General features: G+C 39.3%; 1 protein-coding gene across 1 annotated transcript; it reads left to right on the top strand.

The window, feature by feature from the left end:
* The first annotated feature begins 19,166 nt into the window (after positions 1–19,166).
* Positions 19,167–22,895, top strand: sox9a (SRY-box transcription factor 9a). The gene is made up of 3 exons (XM_087784333.1): positions 19,167–20,318; positions 20,387–20,637; positions 21,121–22,895. Exons 1-3 carry the CDS (start codon positions 19,882–19,884, stop codon positions 21,906–21,908), a joined length of 1,476 nt encoding a protein of 491 aa, XP_087640459.1. The 5' UTR covers positions 19,167–19,881; the 3' UTR covers positions 21,909–22,895.
* Positions 22,896–23,792: the final 897 nt, after the last annotated feature.

Raw genomic sequence — 23,792 nt, 5'->3', positions numbered from 1 at the left:
ATAGAGCAAATCATTTATTTTTTTAGCATGATATTCCAGTGCTTTTTGGTAAACTTTTTTAATATATATTTTAATTTCATGTGTATATTTGTTTGTAGTTATTTGCATTTTTTCCAGTTTACTTTATTCTGTTGCTGTTTACAGTTAACAAAAACGATTACAATATACTAATACACAATACAAAACTCAAAGATCAATGCAAGTATATGTTTATTGACAAAAACTAAAGGAATTACTTGATTTTACTTTATAGAAACGAGAAAACAAGGTAAAAAATGTGTCACACAACAGTCATGACTCGTATAGTTCTCTGTTCATTTGTCAAGACCTGCCGTGAGAGTCACATGACCAACATAACGCTTCACAGTCAGAGACAATGGTTTTTGAAATGAAATACGGAGAGAGTTTTTCAAGTTACTAAAAACTGACAAAACAAGTGGCTCTCGTTTTGCTTACAAATTCTCATGCTGTATTTGGCAATGACGGATCAGAGATTTCACAGCACTGTATTCACACTACACTTCGCCACATGCGTTTTTTAGAAAACCCTTTAATTTTTTTTTACTCAGTCTTAAAGAAACAATCAGATTAAAAGAATAACTGTCTTCACTTCCGAGGACTCATCAGGCAGGATCGGTCAAGAAAAAGGGACGTGGAGCACTTGTGGCCACAGCTGATGGCAGGAACCATGTTTTACACCATCCTACTCCCTTTCCTTTTTTTTCTCTCCATTTTTCCACATATGGATGTGATTTCAGCTAATCTTTCTGGCTCTGTGAAATGACAGCCAGACAGAGAGGCTGGTGGAATTACATTCTGTTGCCAGAACATGACACTAGGGGTGCTCGATGTTGTGGCTGCAAAAGGTAAAGCACACACCAACACAAACACCATCGGGGGAAAAAAAATGCCAACCCCACCCCCGTCATCGTTCCACCATCCTTCTTGTGCTTATTATTACTTTTCAAATCGTCAGTCAAAAAAAAAAAAAAAAAAAGGAGAAGCCAGGTGGAATTGGCATTTACCAACCTAATATATAAAGAGTGTGAAACTGGGTTGGGTGGAGGAAAAGCAGGCTGGAGAGCTAAAAAGTCTGTACTAATCGAGTATTAAAAAAAAAAAGTAAACGTTCCGAAAATAAACCACAGACATTATTGCAACCCCTGGGAAACTTGTTAAAAGCTCGTAAAAGTAAAGTCTGCTATAATACACGGAGCCATAATGGGTACAGGATCCTGCGAGCGAGACAATGAAGGCCTGCTGGCAGACGCGTGTGTTACGGTGCGTTCACCGAGACCAGCTGACCCGCCGCGCAATCCATCGTGGGCCAATTGAAATTCATCGTTGAATATACATCGCGCCCGCGCGGGGGGTTCTCGCTTTCATACATTTATTCACCGTTCCAAATCTGGACTTTTGAAACGTGAGACGACATGAAGTGTTGCACATGGATGCGAGTGTGGTCAGTGTTTCGGGGCCGACTGCCGAAGAGTAGTGAAGTTACATGGTACCGCCATATAAATCTTGTGAAATCGATATCATACGTGTATGAATTCACGTATGATATCACTGCACAAGCCACGGGTGCTCCTGGAGGCCTTCTGGTTTGTGTTTGTGGTCCAGGTTGTGATGATCAATCATGTTGTTGTGGATTTGCGGATAAGAAGTCCGTGAGGAGGAGAGAACATTCCCGAGGCTGTGATCATGTATGAGCTCGAATTCTTTGTTGAACAAACAAAACAAATACAGTTGTTTGACTTAAGTCCCAGCAAATAATAGTATGCGGCACAATGTTCATGGAAATATATTGACATATTGTGACGTATAAAAACACTACACACTCTCTTTTAACCCATGTGTTATCTCTGGGGTCAAGGTGACCATTAATGTCGATTAAATTTATACTTACATAGAATATCTTGCATATATTCAGGTTTATTCGTAAGTTACCAGTAGGGTTTGCAGATCTTGAGAGATAGTGGTTTTGTTCTTGTCTTGGGCTCGATGGTCTATGGTCTTGGTCTAGTCTTGGTCTCGGGGTCTCTTCTTCTAACCAGTTTTCGTGCTGTAAAAGAGGTCTTGAACCATAAACCATTTATATTTTCTTGCTCCTTTAGTGAAAACATAACACAAACTAAAATTGATAAGTCTTCTTATTACCAACTCCATGGAATAATCATGTTTTTAACTTAACTCAGCGATTGTGTATACCTTATGTGTTGCAATTTTTGGGGGGTCTCTGTTTTAGTCTTGGTCTTAATCCAATCTGTTTCGACTGTTGAAACTCAGTCTTGTTAATGTCGGGGAAGTCCTGATTTAAAGTTTGTAAGCCTTTTAAAACGTGTTTCATTATTACAGGTAAGTAAACAATTCATCAGGTTTTATAACATACAAGCATTTTCTTCCACTTATACCTATAATTTCCAGGGTTGCTTGATAATCCCTCATATGAAGCGACGATCCTTGTATTTAGGAGTGAACAATAAAAGCAGGACACACAGCAAGGATCAAAGTTCAGACCGTCGTGCATATTTACTGATTATGAAAGAGTAAATACGAGTTATTGTTCGGTGATTGACAGCCATTCTTGTTATTCATATTTAGTTTGTATTATTGTCTAGTTCAATAGAGACACCTTCATTCAACTGATGTATGTATGTTGTGTTGACAGATCTTAACTATTTTTTATTTTATTTTAACAATAACACAGACACACACACACACACACACAAATGAAGACGCAAATACAGGCACGTATATATATTGTATTATATACAGATGAACACACACATATAAAAACATGCACGGCCACATCCATAGACACCCACGAAGACACACATACACATACACATGCACACACCTAAGCACACACACTCAACAGACATAAACATACATACATATGCACGCACACATGTGCACACATACACACGTGCACACACACAAAGACAAACAGACACATACACATGCACACCTAAGCATACACATACAAACACACAACAGACATAAACATACATACATATGCACACACACATACATGTGCACACATACAAACACACTCAAATACGCACACAAATGCACACCTAAGCACACACATACATACTTACATATGCATGCACACAAACACACACATCCATGTGCACACATACATTTTCAAATACACACAAAGACACACATACACATGCACACCTAAGCACACACAAACACACCCACAAACATACATAGACATGCGCACACACACAACAAACACACATAAACCTACTTGCATATGCACAAACACACACATCCATGTGCATACCTACACACATGCAAAAATACACAATTTGTCCAGACGCACACACAGTTGTGCGTCTGGACAAATTGGGTCTGAGCATGCTCTGACTCAGATAAGCGGGGGTGAGTTTGCTACCGGGGTCTGCTCTGCGTTCAGACTAAACGCTTCTGATAGGCTTCGCCTGAAAAACGACATGGTGTTGAAGCAGTGGAAATCAAGAGCTGCTGGCACAACGTGTTGTTTTAACTGCCGAGCCAGGAGGACGGGGGCTCGTACTTTGACTTAGAAGAAGTGGTGCGTAGGTGGGGTGTGGGGGGGGGGGGGCTCCCATCAGAACATTCCTCCTCAGTTGTGATGGATAGATGTGGACTCTTGCTATTCATCTCGCTCTTGTAAAACACTCACAGAGACAAATTGCAGAGGGAGGGAGCTCTTTTAGGTCTTAGCTACAGTTGAATCAGCTCCAGGCGACCCCGGACTTCCACTTTTGCTTTGTTTTCCTTACTTTGAGCATTATTATTGTATTTCACAGATTGTTTGTAAACATGACAAAAGATTTTCCCTTGAGGATATGTAATGAAAATTAGCTTTTCACACACCCTCGCTATATCTCAGGAAACTGGAGTCAACTTCTTCTTTCATCTGATGAGCCCTTGCTTGCTGGGACAATAACACACAATAAGTCACATTATTAAAATGGTTTCATCTGAAGGAAATATTGCAGGAATAATAAAATACTGCCTTCAATTCTGCCACTCGATGAGAGTTGTGATCGATCAGCGTCCCTGACAGGAAATGAAAGGGCATCTCTCAAAGGTCGATGTAAACCACCAGTTACAGATTTGTTCCAGGGCAGCGCCGACCTTCACCGCTCACCCTCGTGACTCGAGTCATAACAACCCGAGACTTTAGGAAGTCAAACCAACATCATTCCACGGATGAAAGTTTGGATGTTTTTTTGACCTACATTTTGACAAGTTTAGGGATTATTTCCAGATACAACTTTTGGGCTTTGATGTCATGAAGATGTTTGCTGTACCTCCTGAAATACTATTAACCCTTTTGACAGAATAAAGCTTGTTTAAAAATAATAAATTACAATGTTTGTAAATTTAATGATGACAACACTACCTTTTGTGGATTTCATGCTTTCAAAGTCGAGCTATTGAGCTGGTCTTGGGTTAAATCTCCCATGAAGTTGAAATTTATAAGACTGAAGATGTTCTCATTCCATGATTCATCATTTGCTATCATGCGTGAAGAAAAAGGAAGACCTGATCATCGTCAAAGCAGAAGTGGAACAAACGGATAACTAAGTGTGTTTCCCATGCTTATGAGTCGATTCCTCTGATGAAGAGGAAAATCTCATGGAAATTAATCAACGAAAGAACCTTAAAGATAAATCTTAGGATTTATAAATAGTCAAGATAACTTCTCAGATCACTTTTCCTTAGAAAAGATGGGTCAGGCGTTCCTTAAAAAAAGGGTTCAGAATTTATATATAGAAATTATAATTAAGGTATTAATTTAATTTCTAATCGAAATATCTCATCACACATAATTATTAATTAAAAGGCAACTTATGTGAAAACCCAACTCTCCTGACTCACTCACATGTTTCAAATGTTAAAGTCTTCTTCTCCAAGATGCAGTAAGTCCCGTTTGAAATCTCAGCAGACAAGAGGTTATGAGAGCTGAGTCCATAATGATGTAATAATGATGATAGTGATTGATGGGAGAGTGGGCGTGGTTATGGTAAACAAGATTTAACCTCCACAAAAACAAAGTGTTTTCAGTGGGCGGGGCTTAAGCACATTTTTTAATATAAATATTTCAATGAAAAGAGAGTTTTGTACAAACAGACACATACTGATGATACAATAAAGGACCAAGATCAATTTAATACAAACTTAAATCAAAACATTAGTTGTACTATAAGACACTTAAAGAGTAACATCTCAGTTAGATATAAAAACTTGTTTTAAAACAGCACATCTTCAATTATCACTGGTTCCGTTTGTATTTTTTTTGTAACTTATTATAAGAATTCCATTTTTTCTTGATCTTTTAAATAAAATTTGATCTTTTAAATAAAATATAATCTAAAAAAAACATGATTCAGAAATGCAGTTTCAGCTGTGTTGCACAAAGAAGTGTCAAGAAATAACTTAAGCATAAAAATGATGAAGACAGTGAATTTTTTGGAGGGGTTCCCTTGCAGTAATACCAAAAGTATCTTAAAAATATTTTTTTCATCTCACAATACTAAGAGGTTGGACATGATTCCACGTAGATATCATTTTCTGTCTTTGAAAAAATATATACTAGGATGAAAAAAATAACATCAGCAAATTTGTAAGGTATATGTTCTATGAAATTCTTCAAGAATCTGTAAAATGTTAAAACAATGAAGCAACAATTCTATGGTATTATTAGCAGTTTTTCACCGAAACATTCACCGACACTCTGCTGCTGAACCGGGTTGTAAGAAAAGGCACAGGAGGAGTGCAGCGCTGGAAGTGTGTGCCTTTTATTTAATCTAAAGCAGACTCTACAGTCAGCACAGGATGCCGAGGAAATAAAACCCACAGCAAGAGACTCCCCAACGCTGCATATTAATCAGCATTTAATAAAAGTCAAATAAATTGCTGTCCACTCCAAATATTATGAGTGTGACGCTACCTGTATTTTGATTTCACTGCAGGTTTTTCCTTAAATAATCTAAAATAAACACGCCGCTGAAAGAAGAAGGGAAGCAGAAAGTCAGCCACAGATGGAGACGTATGACTGTGGATTTATACACATATCTTAGTGGAAGAAGAAGAAAAAAAATCTCAAATTAAATAAACAGAAACTGATGAGGAGTGGGCCTTTGACAGCCTCGCGTTCTTGCTTCCACTCTGGTGGTTCTGAGTCCAGATCGACGTTTAACAACACAACATTTCCATGTTAGAGAGATGGCAACGATCCAAGGGTCATTTTCTTTTTCATGTACATGTAATTTAGTCTAACCCGGAGGTCAAACTCCAAAGTGCCTCTGTAACAAATGGGAGCGAGAGAAGGATGGTGACGCTGTTTCGTATAGAAGTGGTTTCTGTTTTTTGAATTAACTGGTGAAGTCATGAACACACGGTGCACGTATGTTAGGAACATTTCATTTTTGGCTCATTAACCGATGCAGAGCTTTTTTTATCTGACGAATGTTGGCTCAATCATGGGTTTAATGACTATAATTAGTTTTTGTTTATTATACATAATCTTATTATAATTAAGTACATTTTATGATTGAGATGCAAAAAAAAAGTTTCAACAAATAAACACAAAATAACAAATGCTAAGATTCAAAATGTAGATGATATCTTACAATACTTAACCTAGGTATACACACACAAATAATAATCATTTGAAAAGCTTTATTTATTATTTTTCTCCAACTAAATCAGGTAAACTAAGTTCAACTATAATAGTTACAATAAAGGGCCAATGAAGAAAGGTTAGGACAAGGTAAAAATGCAAATATATTACTCCAATCTTAGTATATAACTCTTCATTTTATGCATTTGGACATTCTTTTTTTAAAATATATTCCAGAGAATATTGCACGGATATTTCACTCATTTTCTGGGGTTTTCCTAACCCTTTTCACTAAGGGTTGGTATTATTTTTAGAGTAATCTGTTCCTTTTTAGAGTTATAGACATAAATGTTTGTTCATTTTAATGTAGCAACTGATGCTCAGTTGTATTCGTCTTCATCTTCGTCCAAAAAAACTAACTTAAAAACATCCATATACCTCCATACTGCTCGTCTGTAATGTCCATCTTGTATTGAAGCCTCGACAAGAGGAATTGTTAATCCACATTGAAACACATTGTAAGTGTCAGTGCACATGTACAAGGTTCAGGCCTAGAAGCTAGCATAGCAGCGTTCCCCAAAAACAATCTCAACATTTAGACTTGTTTAAGATTTTTCAGAACAATTCCACTTGTCTAGGCTTCAATTCAAAAAAGACTTGGGTTTGGGTTGAGCTATACCTTTAACAGTCTAATTAAGCAAAACTGTTGGTTAAACAAAATGCTTGGTTTCCTCACAACCAAAGAGTTGAGATTTAAAACAACACGTGAATATTAATGTAAAAATTCAGGCAATGCAGAGAATGGTAAAAAAAAAAGTAAATCATAAAGGTTGTATAGAAAAGTGAAAAGTGGTCAAATCTAGTTCCCAGCTAAAATAATATATTGTGCATCTAAAACCAAGTACCATACGCTTTAAAATACCTTCTTTGTGACATCTATTTAAGCCAGAAACGATTAAGACTTGTGCATATTGAATGTATGTAACAGACATATTTGATGCAAAGACAAGGAATATTGGCTAATCGTCTCCACCAATTTGGACAAAATAGTAGACTTGGCGTATCCAAATAATTTTAAATTATTTTGCGTGGCACTGGTTCAAACAGCCTGTTTTTGAGGCTACATTTTACCGTGTTGCTTTTAATCCTTCATATTTACTCCTGAATCAAACCCGAGTCGTAAATACACCAAATGTGCCAACTATGGCAAACATTTCCATTAAAACTGATGCGCACACTGTGCAGACACATCATGAAGCCATCCACGCGAGCGAACAACACACACTCACAACCTGCACACGCACTATTAATACACACTGCAGCCCTTTTTACCTGCAGGCTCAGCTCCTGCCTCGAGCTTCGGCTCTCAAGTTACCTGTTTTCCTTCGTGTGAGTGCAAAGTGTATTCATATGCTCCTAAGAGGACTGAGATTGGAAGGAGACTGTTTTGCCAGTGATAAAAATCACTTGGCACCTTTGCAAGGAGCCGGCAGAGCAGCACAGGACAGTCCGGCTCAGAGTGTAGCAGCAGATCGTGGCGGAGCACGGCAAGGCCCTGGCAGCGCTTCAGTGTACATAGGCAGGAGAAGCCACACATGGCTCTGAAGCAATATCAGGGGGCTGCTACTTAACCACTGCGCTAATGTGTTTCATACTTGATTTGGAAGAAAAAAAAAAAGTAAATATTGGGGGAAAAAACCGTAAAAAAACAAGGTTGTAAATGAAGATTAGTCAGCAGAAGTCACTATAAATGGTCCCTTGTTTTATAAAACAAATAGTTAAGTAGCATCACCAGTATGATTTATTCTGAATGAAACACCTTGGAAGCAAATCTAATGATAAAAAGCTTGAGTGTGCAAACGTCAAGATCACCTTTATTTGATCATGGTAGTTTATTGATTGAACAGTTGAAGCAGGCCCTGAGTTTAAAACATTTATTTGAAATATCAACCTTACACTTCTTCTTCAGCCTGCTGCACTCATGTAGAACCAGAAACCTCATTATAATCACTTACTAAACATCCACCAACGGGGCCACAATTGACACTACTGGTTATTCCCCCTTTATGTACTCATACTATCTAAGGTGCTTTTTTTATTGTTGTTGTTTTTTTTTCTACATGTAAAGCTAAACTTTATTGTAATGTAATAACTCACCGGCACATTATAAGTCGTACATTTCCAGAAAATTGACGGTAATTGCTTTAAGGTTTTGTCCGTCAATCTTCTACCACTTACTCAAGGTGAGGTCTCTTGTTGTCCTCCCAGTTGATAAAGCACGGAAGGAGGCATCCAGAGAAGAAGGTTCCTGAACTGACTCCGTGTGGAGAGGCAGTGGTTCTACTTTGAGTCTCTCCTGAATGACTGAGTCCACATAGAGAAAAGGTCATTTGCGCAGCTTGTACCTGCGATCTTGTTCTTTTTGTCACAGAGTCAGTGGCCAAAGTAGAGGCAACATGGGGCCGGTAAATAGACAGTTTCATCTCTTGGCTCAGCTCTTTCTTTACCACTAGATGATTCCCTGACCCAAGATATTTGAACTCCTGCAGAACGAACTCTCTCCACCAGCGAAGAGATTCCAACATTTTCCCCCTAATTTAAAAAACGTAAGTGGATTAATGACATAGGATAATCCTGGAAAATGCTTGAAAGTTCTTGGAACTACCTTGGAAGCAGCTGTAAGTAGCAAAACATTTGCATGAATGCTCCCACTTTGATTGGGAATAAGTTCTGACAAAGTTAAATTGCCACAGTTTTAGATAGTGTTTGGTACTCTACAAAAGACCAATTTTCATATGGAACTTTCCGCTTCTTTGGGAAAAACATCCTGGAAAATAAATCAAAAGTTCAATCGGACTTCTGGGTTTCCTTCTCACAACTCTTACACTCTGGGAAATTCTCTCCATTCATTATTTTCATCACTCTAACTGCCAACAGGTTCTACACATCACACGATCACAGCTCCTCCATATTCCAATCATCACTGACTGTCAAGTTTAAATCTGTGTCTCCTTCTGTCAGTCATGTTGCAGTCAAGCAACATATCCTTCCTCCTCCCCTCACATCTTCATGCTTCAAGCTCCGATCTTCATCTGTATTCATTCAAGTTCCTTGACAGTCCTGCTGAATTCAAGATCCTCTAACTGTCTAGTCTGCTACTTTGCTCCCACTGTTCTTAAAATGTTTCTCCCTCTCTCCCCGTTCTCCTCTCCTTGCTCCTCTTCTATCCCACCCGGTTGCAGCAAATGCTGTTCGCAAAGAGTCTGGTTTTGTTTGAGGTTTCTGCCTCAGAGGCAGTTTTTTCCTTGCCACGGTGTATCCTGTGATTCGCTAGGACCTGTTCTCCTTCTATTAGTGTTGGTTTAATAACTTAAGATAGATTGATAATTAAAAAATGATTACCAATACACAGCAAACTTACCACCAACAATTGCAAGACCCCATTGGGGGGGATATAACATTCTCCCATCTCAAACTGTGATTATGGGGTCTAACAGCTACCTCAAAGCATTAAAACATTTTTTAATTCCAAACTTTTGTTGACGTCTCTCCTGCATGAAATGAGCTTAAAAGATGATCTGGCGTATCACGACTTGCAAAAGCACAATAATTTCTCATCTGGAATTCCTGGGGGGTAGGACCAAGTAAAAGATGTCGGAAGGTTTGAAAACCTGTCGCTGATTATTTCAAGGCGTCACATATTAAATTCTTAGAAGACAGTTGAAGGAACATCCCTCCAACTTTACTGGAAAGAAGACCCCCAGCATGATCTCATAATGTAGATACATCTTGGAATAGTCCTGATGGAATAGTATCTATTGAAGTATAACTACTACATAATAAATGAAGATTATAATTGTTGGCGTTCACTGTAAATGAACGTATGCTTCTTTTATATGATACTTCATATGGTGTTTCCAGTGATTGGAAGACAAACCTACAAATACTTGAACTTTGGATCACAACCTCCCGAATCATAGAGACCTTGGTGTGTCGTTCCACAAAGGACATTTTGTGCGACCAAAGCCTGCATGGCGCTGGTGTTGTCTTATGGGAAGTTGTCTAAGCCCCCTGTAAGCCCATATTACCCAGTCAGACGTCAAAAGGTTTTAGCCGGTGTTTTTCCTGTGCATTAACACTACGTACAGAACCAAATGAGTTTATTAAAAAGTGATAATTCCAAGCAAACACCGGTGATGGCCAAAATAAAGAGCCTGCTTTCAGGTCTTTGATATGAAGCAGCGCTGATGTGTGTTTGGCAGGGACTCGGTATACCTGTGGTGCAGTCACAGAAATAGTCTGAGGTTCCTTGACGGCTGCCCAGTCAGCTGATAGCGAGTACTTTCCGTCTCTGTTTATGTTAGCTCACGTCGAGATTTCCTCATTAGAGAGTTAAACTTGAGTTGCATGACAAATATAAAACAGTGCACAAAGCAGGAGAAGCCTGGAGGTGAGAGATTAGTCGCAAAGATCCAACATACACACACACACACACACACACTCCACGTTCTAATGGCAGGAGTAAATTGAATACTTAAGCTAGACACACACCGGGCTCCATATCTTCATTCGCTGCCACCTACAGAGCTGTCGTACCTGCCAAACCGCACGACTGAATGAGCCTATGAGATAGACAGTGTGCCTACTGTCCATATGGTCCTTCGCTACTCCACGACTCACTCACCATATTGGTTTTTTTCTACCCGCCGAAGGGGGTCAAAACGGACGGGTGGTGCTAGCTGCACTCCGTTAATACGGATGATTTGGCTTTTTTTTTCTATCATGAATACAAGGTCACCAGCAGGAATGACGATGTATTTGGATATTTAACAATATGTTACCATTTTAATTGGGCCATGTTTGTTTGACCATGACATTTTACTGGATCACTTCACTCCGGGGACATTTGAAATCACCTCATCATCCACTGCTCGATTTTCCCGCAAGGTTTTATCTTGGGTCCAACTTTATTTCCTAGCTATATGCTACTCCAGGTTTTTAAGGTGTTTCCATACTCTGTAAAAATCTGGGACATCAAGTGCTTAAGCATTAAAAACACGTTTTTCTGGAGATAAAAGCTTGTTCACCATAACCACACCTCCTCTGCACAAATACCAAGTTGTCAACATGCGTCATCAATCTTGGAAGTCTCCACCTCCGAAGGACTCCTTGTATAAACAAAGTGGATCATGATTACAGCTGGCTGAAGGAGAAGTAAAGTGCATTATTACGTCATAATGGACTCCACTCTCGTAACCTGTCGTTCGCCGGGATTTAAGATGGGGTAGAACTTTATAAAGTAATAACTTCTAAACATGGTCATGATGAGAGACTTACTGCATCTTGGAGACATTTGAAACATCTACATTCAAACAGAGGTTGAAGGAATTTGTTGGTCGAGTTGCGCAGAGTAGACTAAAACAGAGATAATAAAGATAACTCAGCCTTCAACGGTGAAAAGAAAACATTGCAGTTAGACTTTGGCTTCCTGGCGCAAACAAAAATCGCTTTCACGCCTTCAACTGGTCAAGAATTAAACGCTCCTTACTGGTTTCCAAAAGACGACAGCACATCATCCCAGGTCTACTTTAACTCCATTTTGGAATTGACTATAAAACTTAGTTAATTTTCTTATGACGCCCATCTTGGACTGGGTCCTCAATACTTTATAGAAGTACTGACCCCCAACAAGCAAGCTTGGATCTTTAAATCACAAGCTGGCTCCATGCTTGGTGCCCATAAAATGGGACTTAAATCTAATGTTGTCAATTAACATATAAATAATACAGTTTTATTATCATTGACAATTATGAATATTATGAAGCCTCCCAGTCACTGTCACATGACAGGGTCAGAACTAGTTCAGAAACTCTTAACGTTTAGAAAATTAGATATAGGACATTGCTGATAAATTGAGATTGCATTTCTGTCTTAATCCTTTAAAACAATAAAGGTTTCCTAAAGACATTATTATCCTCAGATGGTCTTTATAATGATTTTCTTCCCTGAGACACCGACTCATTCCTTATACCTGGCGAGGAAGACGTACACTGACATTCCTACATTCCGAGGTGTTATTTGCCACCTTAATAACAAACAGAGAAACTAAATCTGATTGTCTCTTTCGATTTATTTCCAATCCTTGTCCACATTGATGTTTTGACAGATCTGGGTGTCTCATCAAGTTTCTAATGGACTTGCATATTTTGGGCACCTATCTGGAATTGCATCTATTTTACCTGGCTTGGTCTCCTTCAGCAGTCACTTCTGCTCACCTTCGTCACCCTTGAGTCAACATCCTGAAAAATCTCAAACATCGTCGAGTCTCTATGGCCAAGTTCCTTCAGTGACTCCCCAGAGTCTTGCACCTGAGGCCGAGGTCAGCAGAGGTAAGAAAGAGGATATTTTTAATTATTACACTCAATGGTCAAATGAAAAAAATTCTGATTTAGTTCTTGATTAATAGCACTTTTAATTATTAATTAATTTCTACGAATTTAATAGAAAATATTTCAATCTTTCAGCAGTTAATGAAAATGTTGGAAGAATATTTATATTTAATAAAATAAAAATGCTTGATTGAAGGTATAAAACATGCTTTTTTGAGGGGCAAAGAAAATACATTTTTAACTATAATTTAGATTTTTTTTATTAGAGTAGGCGATGTTGCAAAAGAGTCATGGAAGAGTCAGGCTTTAACCTGATGAATCACAGAGGAAGTTTGTCATCAATAACTCTCAGCAATACAGAAAGTATCAAATTACACAAAATGTACATAAAAAGAAAAATCTCTTGGATTCAGAAAGTTTGGGCCGACTTTGCCGTTGACTTTCATACTTTCTTATCTACATTTGGTGACTGAAAGCAGATGGAAACTGCTGGAAAAGAATCTTTCTACTTTCTACATCAACAGAGGAAGAAAACTCTATTGAGCTTTGTCACTGCTACGAGTTTCCAGGACGGCTGGATGAACCAGGATTGGCTTCACTGTCAAAACTATGGTGAGACTCGGTGGCCAGAGATGTCCACCTGTGTACACAACCCTTCAGGATCAGACCAAAACCCTGCTGAAGTAATGGTTGAAGAAAGATTCTGGAAGATTCAACAAGTTTTCTTTATCCAAAAATGAACCAAAAGAGCGCAGAGGAAGAAAGTACTTTCTAGTTGCCGTCACGTTTTCCTGTTCAGCATCAGGGGTCAAGATATACCCATCATGACCTCACAAACAATTTGGGAAACGCAAATCTTCTTCGAGCTAATTGTTGGTTTTCCAAAACGTAACTTCAACGTTCCGAAGTCGTCCACGGACAACACTCCCATCTGACTCTTATTTGGAATTGAGCTTTCGCCTCATGGAGACAATCAGCCGGAGCTTTGTGACACTAAGCTTCACCAAATTCTACTCAAAAAAGCTTAGTTCGGAATTAGATGACCGGTGAAGCGGAGGAGGCCTTGACAATACAAGAGCTCAGAAGGTGATGAGACCAGATGTAGGAAATCAGGAGCGCCCGAGCCACGCGCTCACACAAACGCAACACAACACATGCATGCAACACACGAGGTTTATTTGTCAAAACACTCATCAACGTCACCATAGTGATGTACATTAACATACTTGTGTGGTAACACTTAAGAATGAGGAACAAATATTACCATTAATAAGATACTTATTCACATCTTATTAACTATTGTAAAGTACTAACTCATCTCTTACTATATACAGTACACTTAATAGCATGATATTAGGGAGTTTCAAGCTGAATCACAACTTAATAAATGATTATATCAGGAAATAGAGAAGTGATTAAAGATTAACTTTTGAAAACAAAACTCTTTCTACTTGTCCAGTATAAGGTGTTAGTACCATGAGGGAAGTAATTTACTATTAATAATGCTTTCTCTTTTAAAGGAAAAAAAACTGAAATATTAATATGAATTAATATAATTATATATATTAATATATATTTATATAATATTATCCTTATTACTCCAAAAGTATGTTAATATGTATGATAATAAGGATGCTGTTAATACTTGTACATTAGTGTTTTATTTTCCCCAGTAGAAAAAGTTGTTTGTAAGTTTTCAAATACTTGAATTAAAAATGAAGCCACTAGACTAGGGCACATATTTACAATATTTATATTTGATTATTTAATATGCTATTAGTTGTTTTTTTCTGTTTTGAAACTACTTCTCTCATGGTACTAACACCTAATATAGTGTGAATAGAGAGAAGTTAGTTTTCACAGAAATGTCTTTAATTACTTATTTATTTCCTGTTAATAACCAGTAAAAGCCAAGAGTAGAATATTATCACATTAAAGAGGGTGTGTGTAAATACTTGATGATGGTTAGTACGTGTTAATACACATCTTAATAAGCGGCTTATAAATAGTTCAAATATGTGTTCCTTATTCTGAAGTATTACAGATATGGTAAACAGATACATTAAATATTCAGTTACAGCAATAAAAATAAAATAAATGGCATGAATTAGGAAGAAAATCTATCAATCAATCAATCTAAATTGTTGTTTAATCATAGTAGAAATTGGAACTGAGAAAATCATAAGTTGTGTATGTTGTGAAGTGTAGAGACTTTAAATAAAATATAATTTCATTTCTGATGGAGTCAAATTAAGAATATTTTTAACAGATAAAATCTTGGTATTTCATGCTTTTTTTGTCTTTACTTGTGTTTCTCAAGCTGAGTAAATGGAGAGTTCCAGCGGCACGAGCCGGCCGCACACCGTCGCTTAAACCCACACGACTGCTCAGCGTTAAGGTGCGGATCTGTCACTACTTCACTTTCTCTGGCCGCGTTGGACCATTGTTGATTTTAAAGTCCGACTGTTTGCACAAGACATATCTTAGGAGGGAAAGGGTACTGTGGTTGAAGCTTTTTCGACTTTAGACGGACTGGATTTACTTTATCTGATCATAACTGTACTTTTTAAACATATTATTATCAATTATTATTATTATTATCAATTGTGTAGTAAAGATAAAAACGATGATATTTTTCAAAACAACATTAAAAGCACAACTTTATTTGCGGCGTTCACACAAATAAAACCATTGATATCGGAAGAAAAAAAATAGACTTCTCTAAAGTTCATCCCAAAGTTTATATCCAACAATGAAACTTTTCAATTGGATGGAACTTCTCTTATGCGGCGACATGTGGAGGAGGCGGAGTGTGTTCAACCATATGCTTTTTGTCGCCTATAAGATGTCAGGTGGGCGTGAAGGTCATATTTGCTGTTGTGATGTTCAGTTATCTGACAGCTGCTCCTCACTGTGGAGGTTCGACTCATTATGTTTTCAATCGCTTATTGTCTGGTTTTCAACATGTTCTCTAACTTTCTTTTCAGTGTTTCACTTCCACCAACAAGTCTGAACATGAAAAATGTTTCTAATTCTAAAATAATATTTAAAACTATTTCTTTTGACCTGGTTTATATATAAATACAGATATTTATTTAATCATTGCAATTCAAACTAGCATGGTGGTCAGCAGGTGGCAGTAGAGTTTGGGAACAACAAAGAAGAAAGATAGTTTCTTTCACTCTACAGAAAACAGTGGTCCCCAACATTTTTGGGAGAGACCACGTCTCTCAGCTAGTCTGGTCCCCCAAGAAGTGCTGGATGATATAGCCTGGGCAAGGAAAGTCTGGGCCTCCCGGCTGAAGCTGCTGCCCCCGCGACCCTTTTTAATGCTGATCGCAACCGGAAGTTGGAACAGTTAACAGTGCTTTTCGCCAATCGAAACAAATGATTAAGTTGTGTTTCATTGTGTTATTCTTATTGTTGTGTTGTTTTGTGGTAAGATGAGAGACATTTACGCCGTTTAGCAATGTAGCTCCTGACGTAGCGTCATCTACGTCACTAATATTACGTCTGTTGAGCCTATTGAGGGCACACAGTGCATATATTTCTGCACACCGCTCAGTGTGTACGCACACAAGTGTTTTGAATTGTAAAGATTCACAAGCTAATATTACATAGGAGAAAATAAAGCTTTTTTTTTCAAAATAAAACACCTTTTTCAGATTTTTTTTTTTTTTAAACTGGGAAATATGGAAAAAAAATTGCCTCACGGTCCAGGACCTGCCAAGATTTTTTAAAGAATGGTGTATCCAGATGGTAGCTCATAAGATCTCCAAATAATATTTCAAACATTTACAATGTATTTTATTTGAGTTATTTCATTGCAACACATATAAACATGAACTAAACCTAAGATAAATGCATGAAACATATATGAAACATTGAAAGGGAAGAAAAGATGATTTTGATCCGTAAAAAACATGAATCATCGGATTTAAAAGAGAATTTATTACTCAATCGATACATATGTTACAGTTTCTTAGTCAGAAGGAACAAAACCACGGAACTGTTGCTTCCCAACAAATAAAAATGAGTCAACCTGCGGCAGATTAAACAAGCAGACGTGGAAGATCAAAAATAGAATCAACCCGGAGGAAACCGAAAAATCACGGGACACACATTTCAAATGTAACGGAAAATTGTGATTCAACGAACACGGCAAGACCGACATTATGAGTATTTCTATGAACTTTTATGTCGTTAAAATCCAAGTCAAACTGTTCTTCCAAATGTCCTAAACTGTGTTTACAAACCCGACCACCGGCCTGTGACTCAACATGTTCACGCCTCTCTGGCCTCCCGGGCAAACACGACTGCTATTTTATTTTAGCTTTTCTTTTTTTTTTGTTTTGGTGGTCGTAATTGCTCGCAAGGCACACGCTGCATCGTCCCGCAAGGTATTAGCACACAGCCCAACAGCTCCCTTCTATTTGTGTTCAAAGTGAGCATCTTAAATAAGCAGGGCTCTTGTAAATAAACTCGCCAGGGGACGTAGACGTCAGTGATGTTAGGCTTTAGTGTTCCGCGGGCTAATTAAGTAGGGAGGGTTGGGGGGGGGGGGTTAGCCAAATGACTGAAGCTGCGACGTGACTCATATTCTTTCTCTGTTAAGTGCATTAAAAGAAGGTCGAGGGTGTCTGCAGCGAGCGAGGGAGCTGGTGAAATGACCCGACATCTGCGAGCGATTAAAGGAGACTTCAGGTAGCACATGCTGTCCACATTAGCCCGGGCCGAGATTTACATTTCCACATCTCCATAAAGCATAATAAACCATCGACAGTGGCGTGCGCCGGCAGGTGAACATCGATGACTTCAACCCCGATCTCATCGTGGCACGATGCAGCTTGACAGTTTTAGTAAAACATGTTTAAAAATATATATATATATACATATACTGTGTATCTATTATAATCTTCAATGCGGTAAAGCTACTTAGTGATGAAGAAAATATGTGATTCTACATCAATCATAAATTGAATAAAAATAGCTTGTCAATGATCAGATCCAGACTCCTCTATAGAATACATATGATCACAAGATGCTCCCATGTGCCTCTGATTCTTACATACTCAAAACACATCCATTTACAAATGGCTATCTGATGTTTCTCTCTGTTTATTCTATTGATGTTATTGTATTGCTGCTTATTTGAAGTGATTTTAATATTTTTGTACAGTGTCCTTCATGTCCTTTTGTTTTATTATTATTATTATTATTATTATTATTATTAACAGACAGATTGCATTAAACACCTGAACATGATTGTGACAAGTAGAAGCTTCCCAAGGGGCCATATTATATACTGTATGACTTGTTTTTGTTCAAGCTAAAATAAAAAAAAGGGAAAAGGAAAATCGTCCTTTTATAAGACAAACTTGTTTTTGTTTTTTTTAAAACTACTTTTTAAAATTACACAAAATTAACTAAAATCATTATTATATCATTATTTAATTCAATGTATATGTTATCTAAGCATTTCAATATGGAAATGTTACATTTAAAGTTCAATTATTAAAATGATAAAACTACTTGAGAGAAATAATGTCTGGAAAAAAGTGTCCATTCTTTAACATGGATAATTTAAAAGTTGTATAACAAAAATTAAAGTTTCGAATTGTTTTATACAGATTTTTACTTTAGAAAGTCAGTCATCGTGACGATACATTTGTTTTTAAGGTCGTCTTTGGCGTCTTCTGACAAACTTTTCTTTTAACTATCAAGCTCAATATTGAAAATGACTAATACCACCGAATGTATTCAAGCAAATAAACTTCTGTATGTCTATGACTCAGACTTGGAAAGAACAAAAAAATAAAGTAATCACAGGGAAAGTTGGAAAATAAAAAAAAATTAAAATTAATGGAGAGTCATTTTTACGTTCGATTTTGGACGGATATGTTGTTGAACAACTCAACCTGCATTTAAATTCTCTAACTTTAACGATCGACATTTGCTCAAATCATCGGCCGGATGGTGAAAGTGGAGCAAATTGGACGCGAGCAAAACCGAACAGAACCTGCCTTTCACTGGATATTTGCTCTGTTGTTGGAAATGAGGTGAGCGATAAAAAACCCAGTAGTTTTGAGTTCGAGGGCCACTGTGGCGCTCCAGCAAGTGTCGGGAAGAGTTCTTAGACGTATGTCTCCCCCTATTGGTAGCGTCGTGCAACTGTTGGTAGAAACGAAGAGACAACGTTTTCATTCCAAAATGGAAAAAGTGTGACTTTTTAACCAGTTTGTGGTGTTAAGAATTTTTTTTTTTTTTTTTTGGAAGAGAAGATCAGTTAAAACTTAAGTTAGTCAGAGTACAGTTGGTTACTCCAAGTGTGGGTCGCAGATGGAAGGAAACCCCAGCAGAATATGTGTTTGTGTGCGTGATGGTGCGTGTGTATCCAGGATCAGATTCCTCTACTCTGACGTCACAGCCTGACAGCCAATCCGGCTCGGGCTCTCCCCTGCTGCATGGCAGTTTATAAATCCCGCATAAGAACAGGCTGCAGTTCAAACAGCACTCGCGCATTCTGGGGGATTGTACTTGAAGACCAGAAAACGGAGATCTTTCTTATTCCACACAGCTGAAGACTACACAAGACTGGTTTTTATTTTTATTTTTTTGCATTATTAAAAAGCGGATTTTAGTGCAAAAAGTGGTCCATCTTTGGAGGTGGAACTCGTGCGTAAAGCTTTTTAACGCACGACCCAGAGGAGCTGCAGAACATTCATTTTCAAAGACTGTTTTAATATTCTCAATATCTGCCTCTGTGGAGACGCTTGACTTCTTTTTTTGAGATTTAAAAAAAAAAAAAAGCCTTTTTTTTTTGTATTTACTTTCACGCGTAATTTGGCCCCAAACCCATTTTCTCGCATGAATCTCCTCGACCCCTACCTGAAGATGTCGGAGGAACAAGACAAGTGTCTCTCCGAGGTCCCGAGCCCGAGCATGTCCGAGGACTCCGCGGGCTCCCCGTGCCCGTCCGGGTCCAGCTCGGACACCGAGAACACGCGGCCGTCCGAGAACGCGCTGCTGCTGGCGGACGCCGTGATGGTGGACTTCAAGAAGGACGAGGACGACAAGTTCCCCGCGTGCATCCGCGACGCCGTGTCCCAGGTGCTGAAGGGCTACGACTGGACCCTGGTGCCCATGCCCGTGCGCGTGAACGGATCCTCCAAGAACAAGCCGCACGTGAAGAGACCCATGAACGCGTTCATGGTCTGGGCGCAGGCGGCCCGGAGGAAGCTGGCGGACCAGTACCCTCACCTGCACAACGCGGAGCTCAGCAAGACTTTGGGGAAACTCTGGAGGTGAGTCTTGACTTCTTTTCTATAATCCAGATCAGGGGTCTTACGATTCTCCTTTTTATTTGACGCAGACTCCTCAATGAAGGAGAGAAGCGTCCGTTCGTGGAGGAGGCGGAGCGGCTGCGCGTCCAGCACAAGAAGGATCACCCGGACTACAAGTACCAGCCCCGGCGGAGGAAGTCCGTGAAGAACGGCCAGAGCGAGTCGGAGGACGGCAGCGAGCCGACCCACATTTCACCCAACGCGATCTTCAAGGCCCTCCAGCAGGCGGACTCACCTGCGTCCAGCATGGGAGAGGTGCACTCACCTGGCGAGCACTCAGGTGAGAACACTGGCTGAGCTCGTCAATGAAATTATTATTATTATTATTATTAATAATGTGTAAAAACGCACATGTGGAAGGTAGAATCTGACTTTTCTTTTTTAAAATACAATTTCTAAATTACAGCTAAATGTATATCTTTTTGACAGAAGGATAGTTATTGATAAATTAAACAACTGTATCTCATATGTTTATATTTTGAAAGGTATTTTTTAGTCTGAATTTGTGTTAGTCATGAGTTTAAACATTTTTGTTGGTCAATGGAGATCAGAGAACTTGTCGCAACCCAGTAACTAAAATATATATATTTATTTTCAAAAGAAAAACTCGACTAAAATGTACTTTTTGGATTTGTTACCCTTAAAGTTACTTTCCTAACCTATCTATCAGACTTTTGAAGTTACTTTACATTATATTATTATATAAATGTTGTTTTTTTCAGTAAAAATCACATTTCTAATCCTCAATCTTTTTTTTTTCCAGGCTCCCAGGGCCCCCCAACTCCTCCCACCACCCCGAAAACTGACGTCAACTCAGGCAAGATGGACCTTAAGCGCGAGGGAGGCCTCCGGTCTCTGGTGGACGGGCCCGTCGGGCGTCAGCTCAACATCGACTTCCGCGACGTGGACATCGGCGAGCTGAGCAGCGACGTCATCTCCCACATCGAGACCTTCGACGTGAACGAGTTCGACCAGTACCTGCCGCCCAACGGCCACCCGGGCTCCGCCGGCAACAACACGTCCGTCACCTACACCGGCAGCTACAGCATCGGCTCCGGCGCCCCCGTGAGTCCGCAGGCGGGTGCGGGTACCGCCGCCTGGTTGGCGAAAAGCCAGCAGCAGCAGCAGCAGCAGCAGCAGCACGGCCTGACCCCCCTGGGCGGCAACGGCACCTCAGAAGCGGCTCAACACAGAACCCAGATCAAGACGGAGCAGCTGAGTCCGAGTCACTTCAGCGAGCAGCAGGGTTCCCCGCAGCACGTCTCCTACAGCCCCTTCAACCTGCAGCACTACAGCCCCACCTCCTACCCGGTCATCTCCAAGTCGCAGCAGTACGACTACAGCGACCACCAGGGGGGCGGCGGCTCGTACTTCAGCCACGCCGCCGGCCAGGGCTCCGGCCTGTACTCGACTTTCAGCTACATGAGCAGCCCCAGCCAGCGACCCATGTACACGCCCATAGCCGACAATTCCGGGGTCCCGTCGATCCCTCAGAACAGCCCCCAGCACTGGGACCAGGCTCCAGTTTACACCCAGCTGACCCGACCCTGAGACCCCCGGCCCCGACCCTGAGACTTAACGAAACAGCCAAACAAAACAGACACTTGAAAAGAAGACTTGTGATGGGCTCACCGTGTGCCTTTCAAACTAGATCTATATATATATATTTTTAGAAAAAGTAAGAAGTGGAATCCTCTGTGAGGACTTATTTGATTGTTGATATTTCAGTAGGTACTGTGTATGTATGGTTTTTATGTCCATTCTCAGTTTGTAACCGGGGGTTTATGAGGGTGGCGGGGAGGGTCGGGGTAATTATTTGATTGTAGATACTAAAGCTTTATCGAACTCTGGATCACCATAAATGAAGGTTCCATAACACGTCAAGAAGTTCTGCTCGTCGATATTTTTGCTTTGAAGCCGAACTAATACATCTCTAATCGCCATCCGTGCCTTGGATTCAACTCTTTCTACAGAATAGTTTTCGTGTCCACAGCTGACATTACACTTACCATCCAACAGCATGTGTCTGACAGCTACAGGAAGTCACCTTTGACCTCTGTCAAAGTCTCCCACTGCTCCGGTGTCCAACACCCCTCACCCCTCTGACCCAGTCAAGTCCAGTTAATTTATTTATTACCTTTAATTTTATTGATAATTAATTATTTGGCATGCTAATCTTATAGCGCAGCATATATTTGCCCCTTGTTTCAACCGTGTGGTTTGTAGACAACATGGTTCATGCTGTAATCCTTATTTATCTTATCTTAATGTTTGTTTGTGTATTTTTTTGCGCCATCTAAACTATTTAGCAAATTGTGTATTTTTTTTTGTTAATTTCTTATTGGAAAAAAGGCGGAAAGAACTGGAAAAATAGCGTCTTTTTTAGTGTTAGTTTTCTTTTGTTTTTCTTTGGCTTTTTGCTCTGTAAACTCTACAAACGATGTCTCTCTTTCTCCTCTTGCTAGTTTGCAATGTATTTTTTACCGTCTTAACAGACTTTTCTATATGTATTTGCAATAAAAAGTAAAAGAAACTTGATTCAATGTCTTCATTTGGCTTTGCACCGAGCTCCAATGCATGCCAACTTTCTTATTCTGTTAGCAGCAGCAAAAATGTTAATCACAGCAACAAAAAAATCACATGTACGATTGAATGAGCTTCTTCTTGGCTCTTTAATGTTAATACAAGCACATAATGATGATAAAGATGGGGATTATAATGATGTCATCCTCTCGACTGTGTCCAAAAATGTGGTCACGTGTGAACCACACGGTAGTTTTTCTTCCATAATGTTTGCCTGCTGTTCATTTGTTAAGAGTTGATGAGCCCAACAGTTGAAACGAACACGAGGCCAAGACTTCTGTATTCAAAGGTCGCTGATGAATCACTTGCAAATAGGTTCCAAACAAAATAGAACCGTAACGCGTGCAGGAGCCGGGACCGATGTCAAACACAGATATGATAAACACGGATTTATTATTAATGTGTGTGAATTATTATTATTTTATGTGACAAACATTTAAGGAACTACATGCAAAACTGATTAATTTTAACCTGACTTTTCATAGTTTGGATCAGATGAGACTCTTCAGGAACACAAATCACTTCATCATCTTTGACTCTTGTGCCGTGTGGAGAAAAATCCACTCAGTCTTTTGCGTCCACTTCATTTTTTCTTGAAGTCAATACCCAGAGCTCCTCATCGTAGATCAGAGATTGAACAAGGATTGACTGGTGAGTCAAGATGTTTTTCTTTTCGCTCAGCTCTTCCTTCACCAGGGCAGATGACACAGAGAGCTTTTTCTTAACCCTTGTGCTATCTCAGGGTGACCCGAAGGCCTGAAAACAAAATGCATTCGTGGTATCCCTTGTGTTCACCTTGAGCCAGAGATAACAGAAGGGATACCTAAAACTGAGATAACACAAGGGTTAAGA

This window comes from Callionymus lyra, chromosome 2, assembly GCF_982586985.1.
Source record: "Callionymus lyra chromosome 2, fCalLyr1.hap1.1, whole genome shotgun sequence".
In the NCBI taxonomy this organism is placed as follows: domain Eukaryota; kingdom Metazoa; phylum Chordata; class Actinopteri; order Syngnathiformes; family Callionymidae; genus Callionymus; species Callionymus lyra.
The sequence above is the reverse complement of the archived record's forward strand: the minus strand, read 5'-3'. Positions and strand labels throughout refer to the sequence as shown.

Coding starts and splice junctions, on each gene's coding strand:
- sox9a (XM_087784333.1), top strand. CDS start 19,882: ATGAATCTCCTCGACCCCTACCTGAAGATGTCGGAGGAACAAGACAAG. Junction 20,319..20,386: donor ACTTTGGGGAAACTCTGGAG/GTGAGTCTTGAC, acceptor TATTTGACGCAG/ACTCCTCAATGAAGGAGAGA. Junction 20,638..21,120: donor CTCACCTGGCGAGCACTCAG/GTGAGAACACTG, acceptor TTTTTTTTCCAG/GCTCCCAGGGCCCCCCAACT.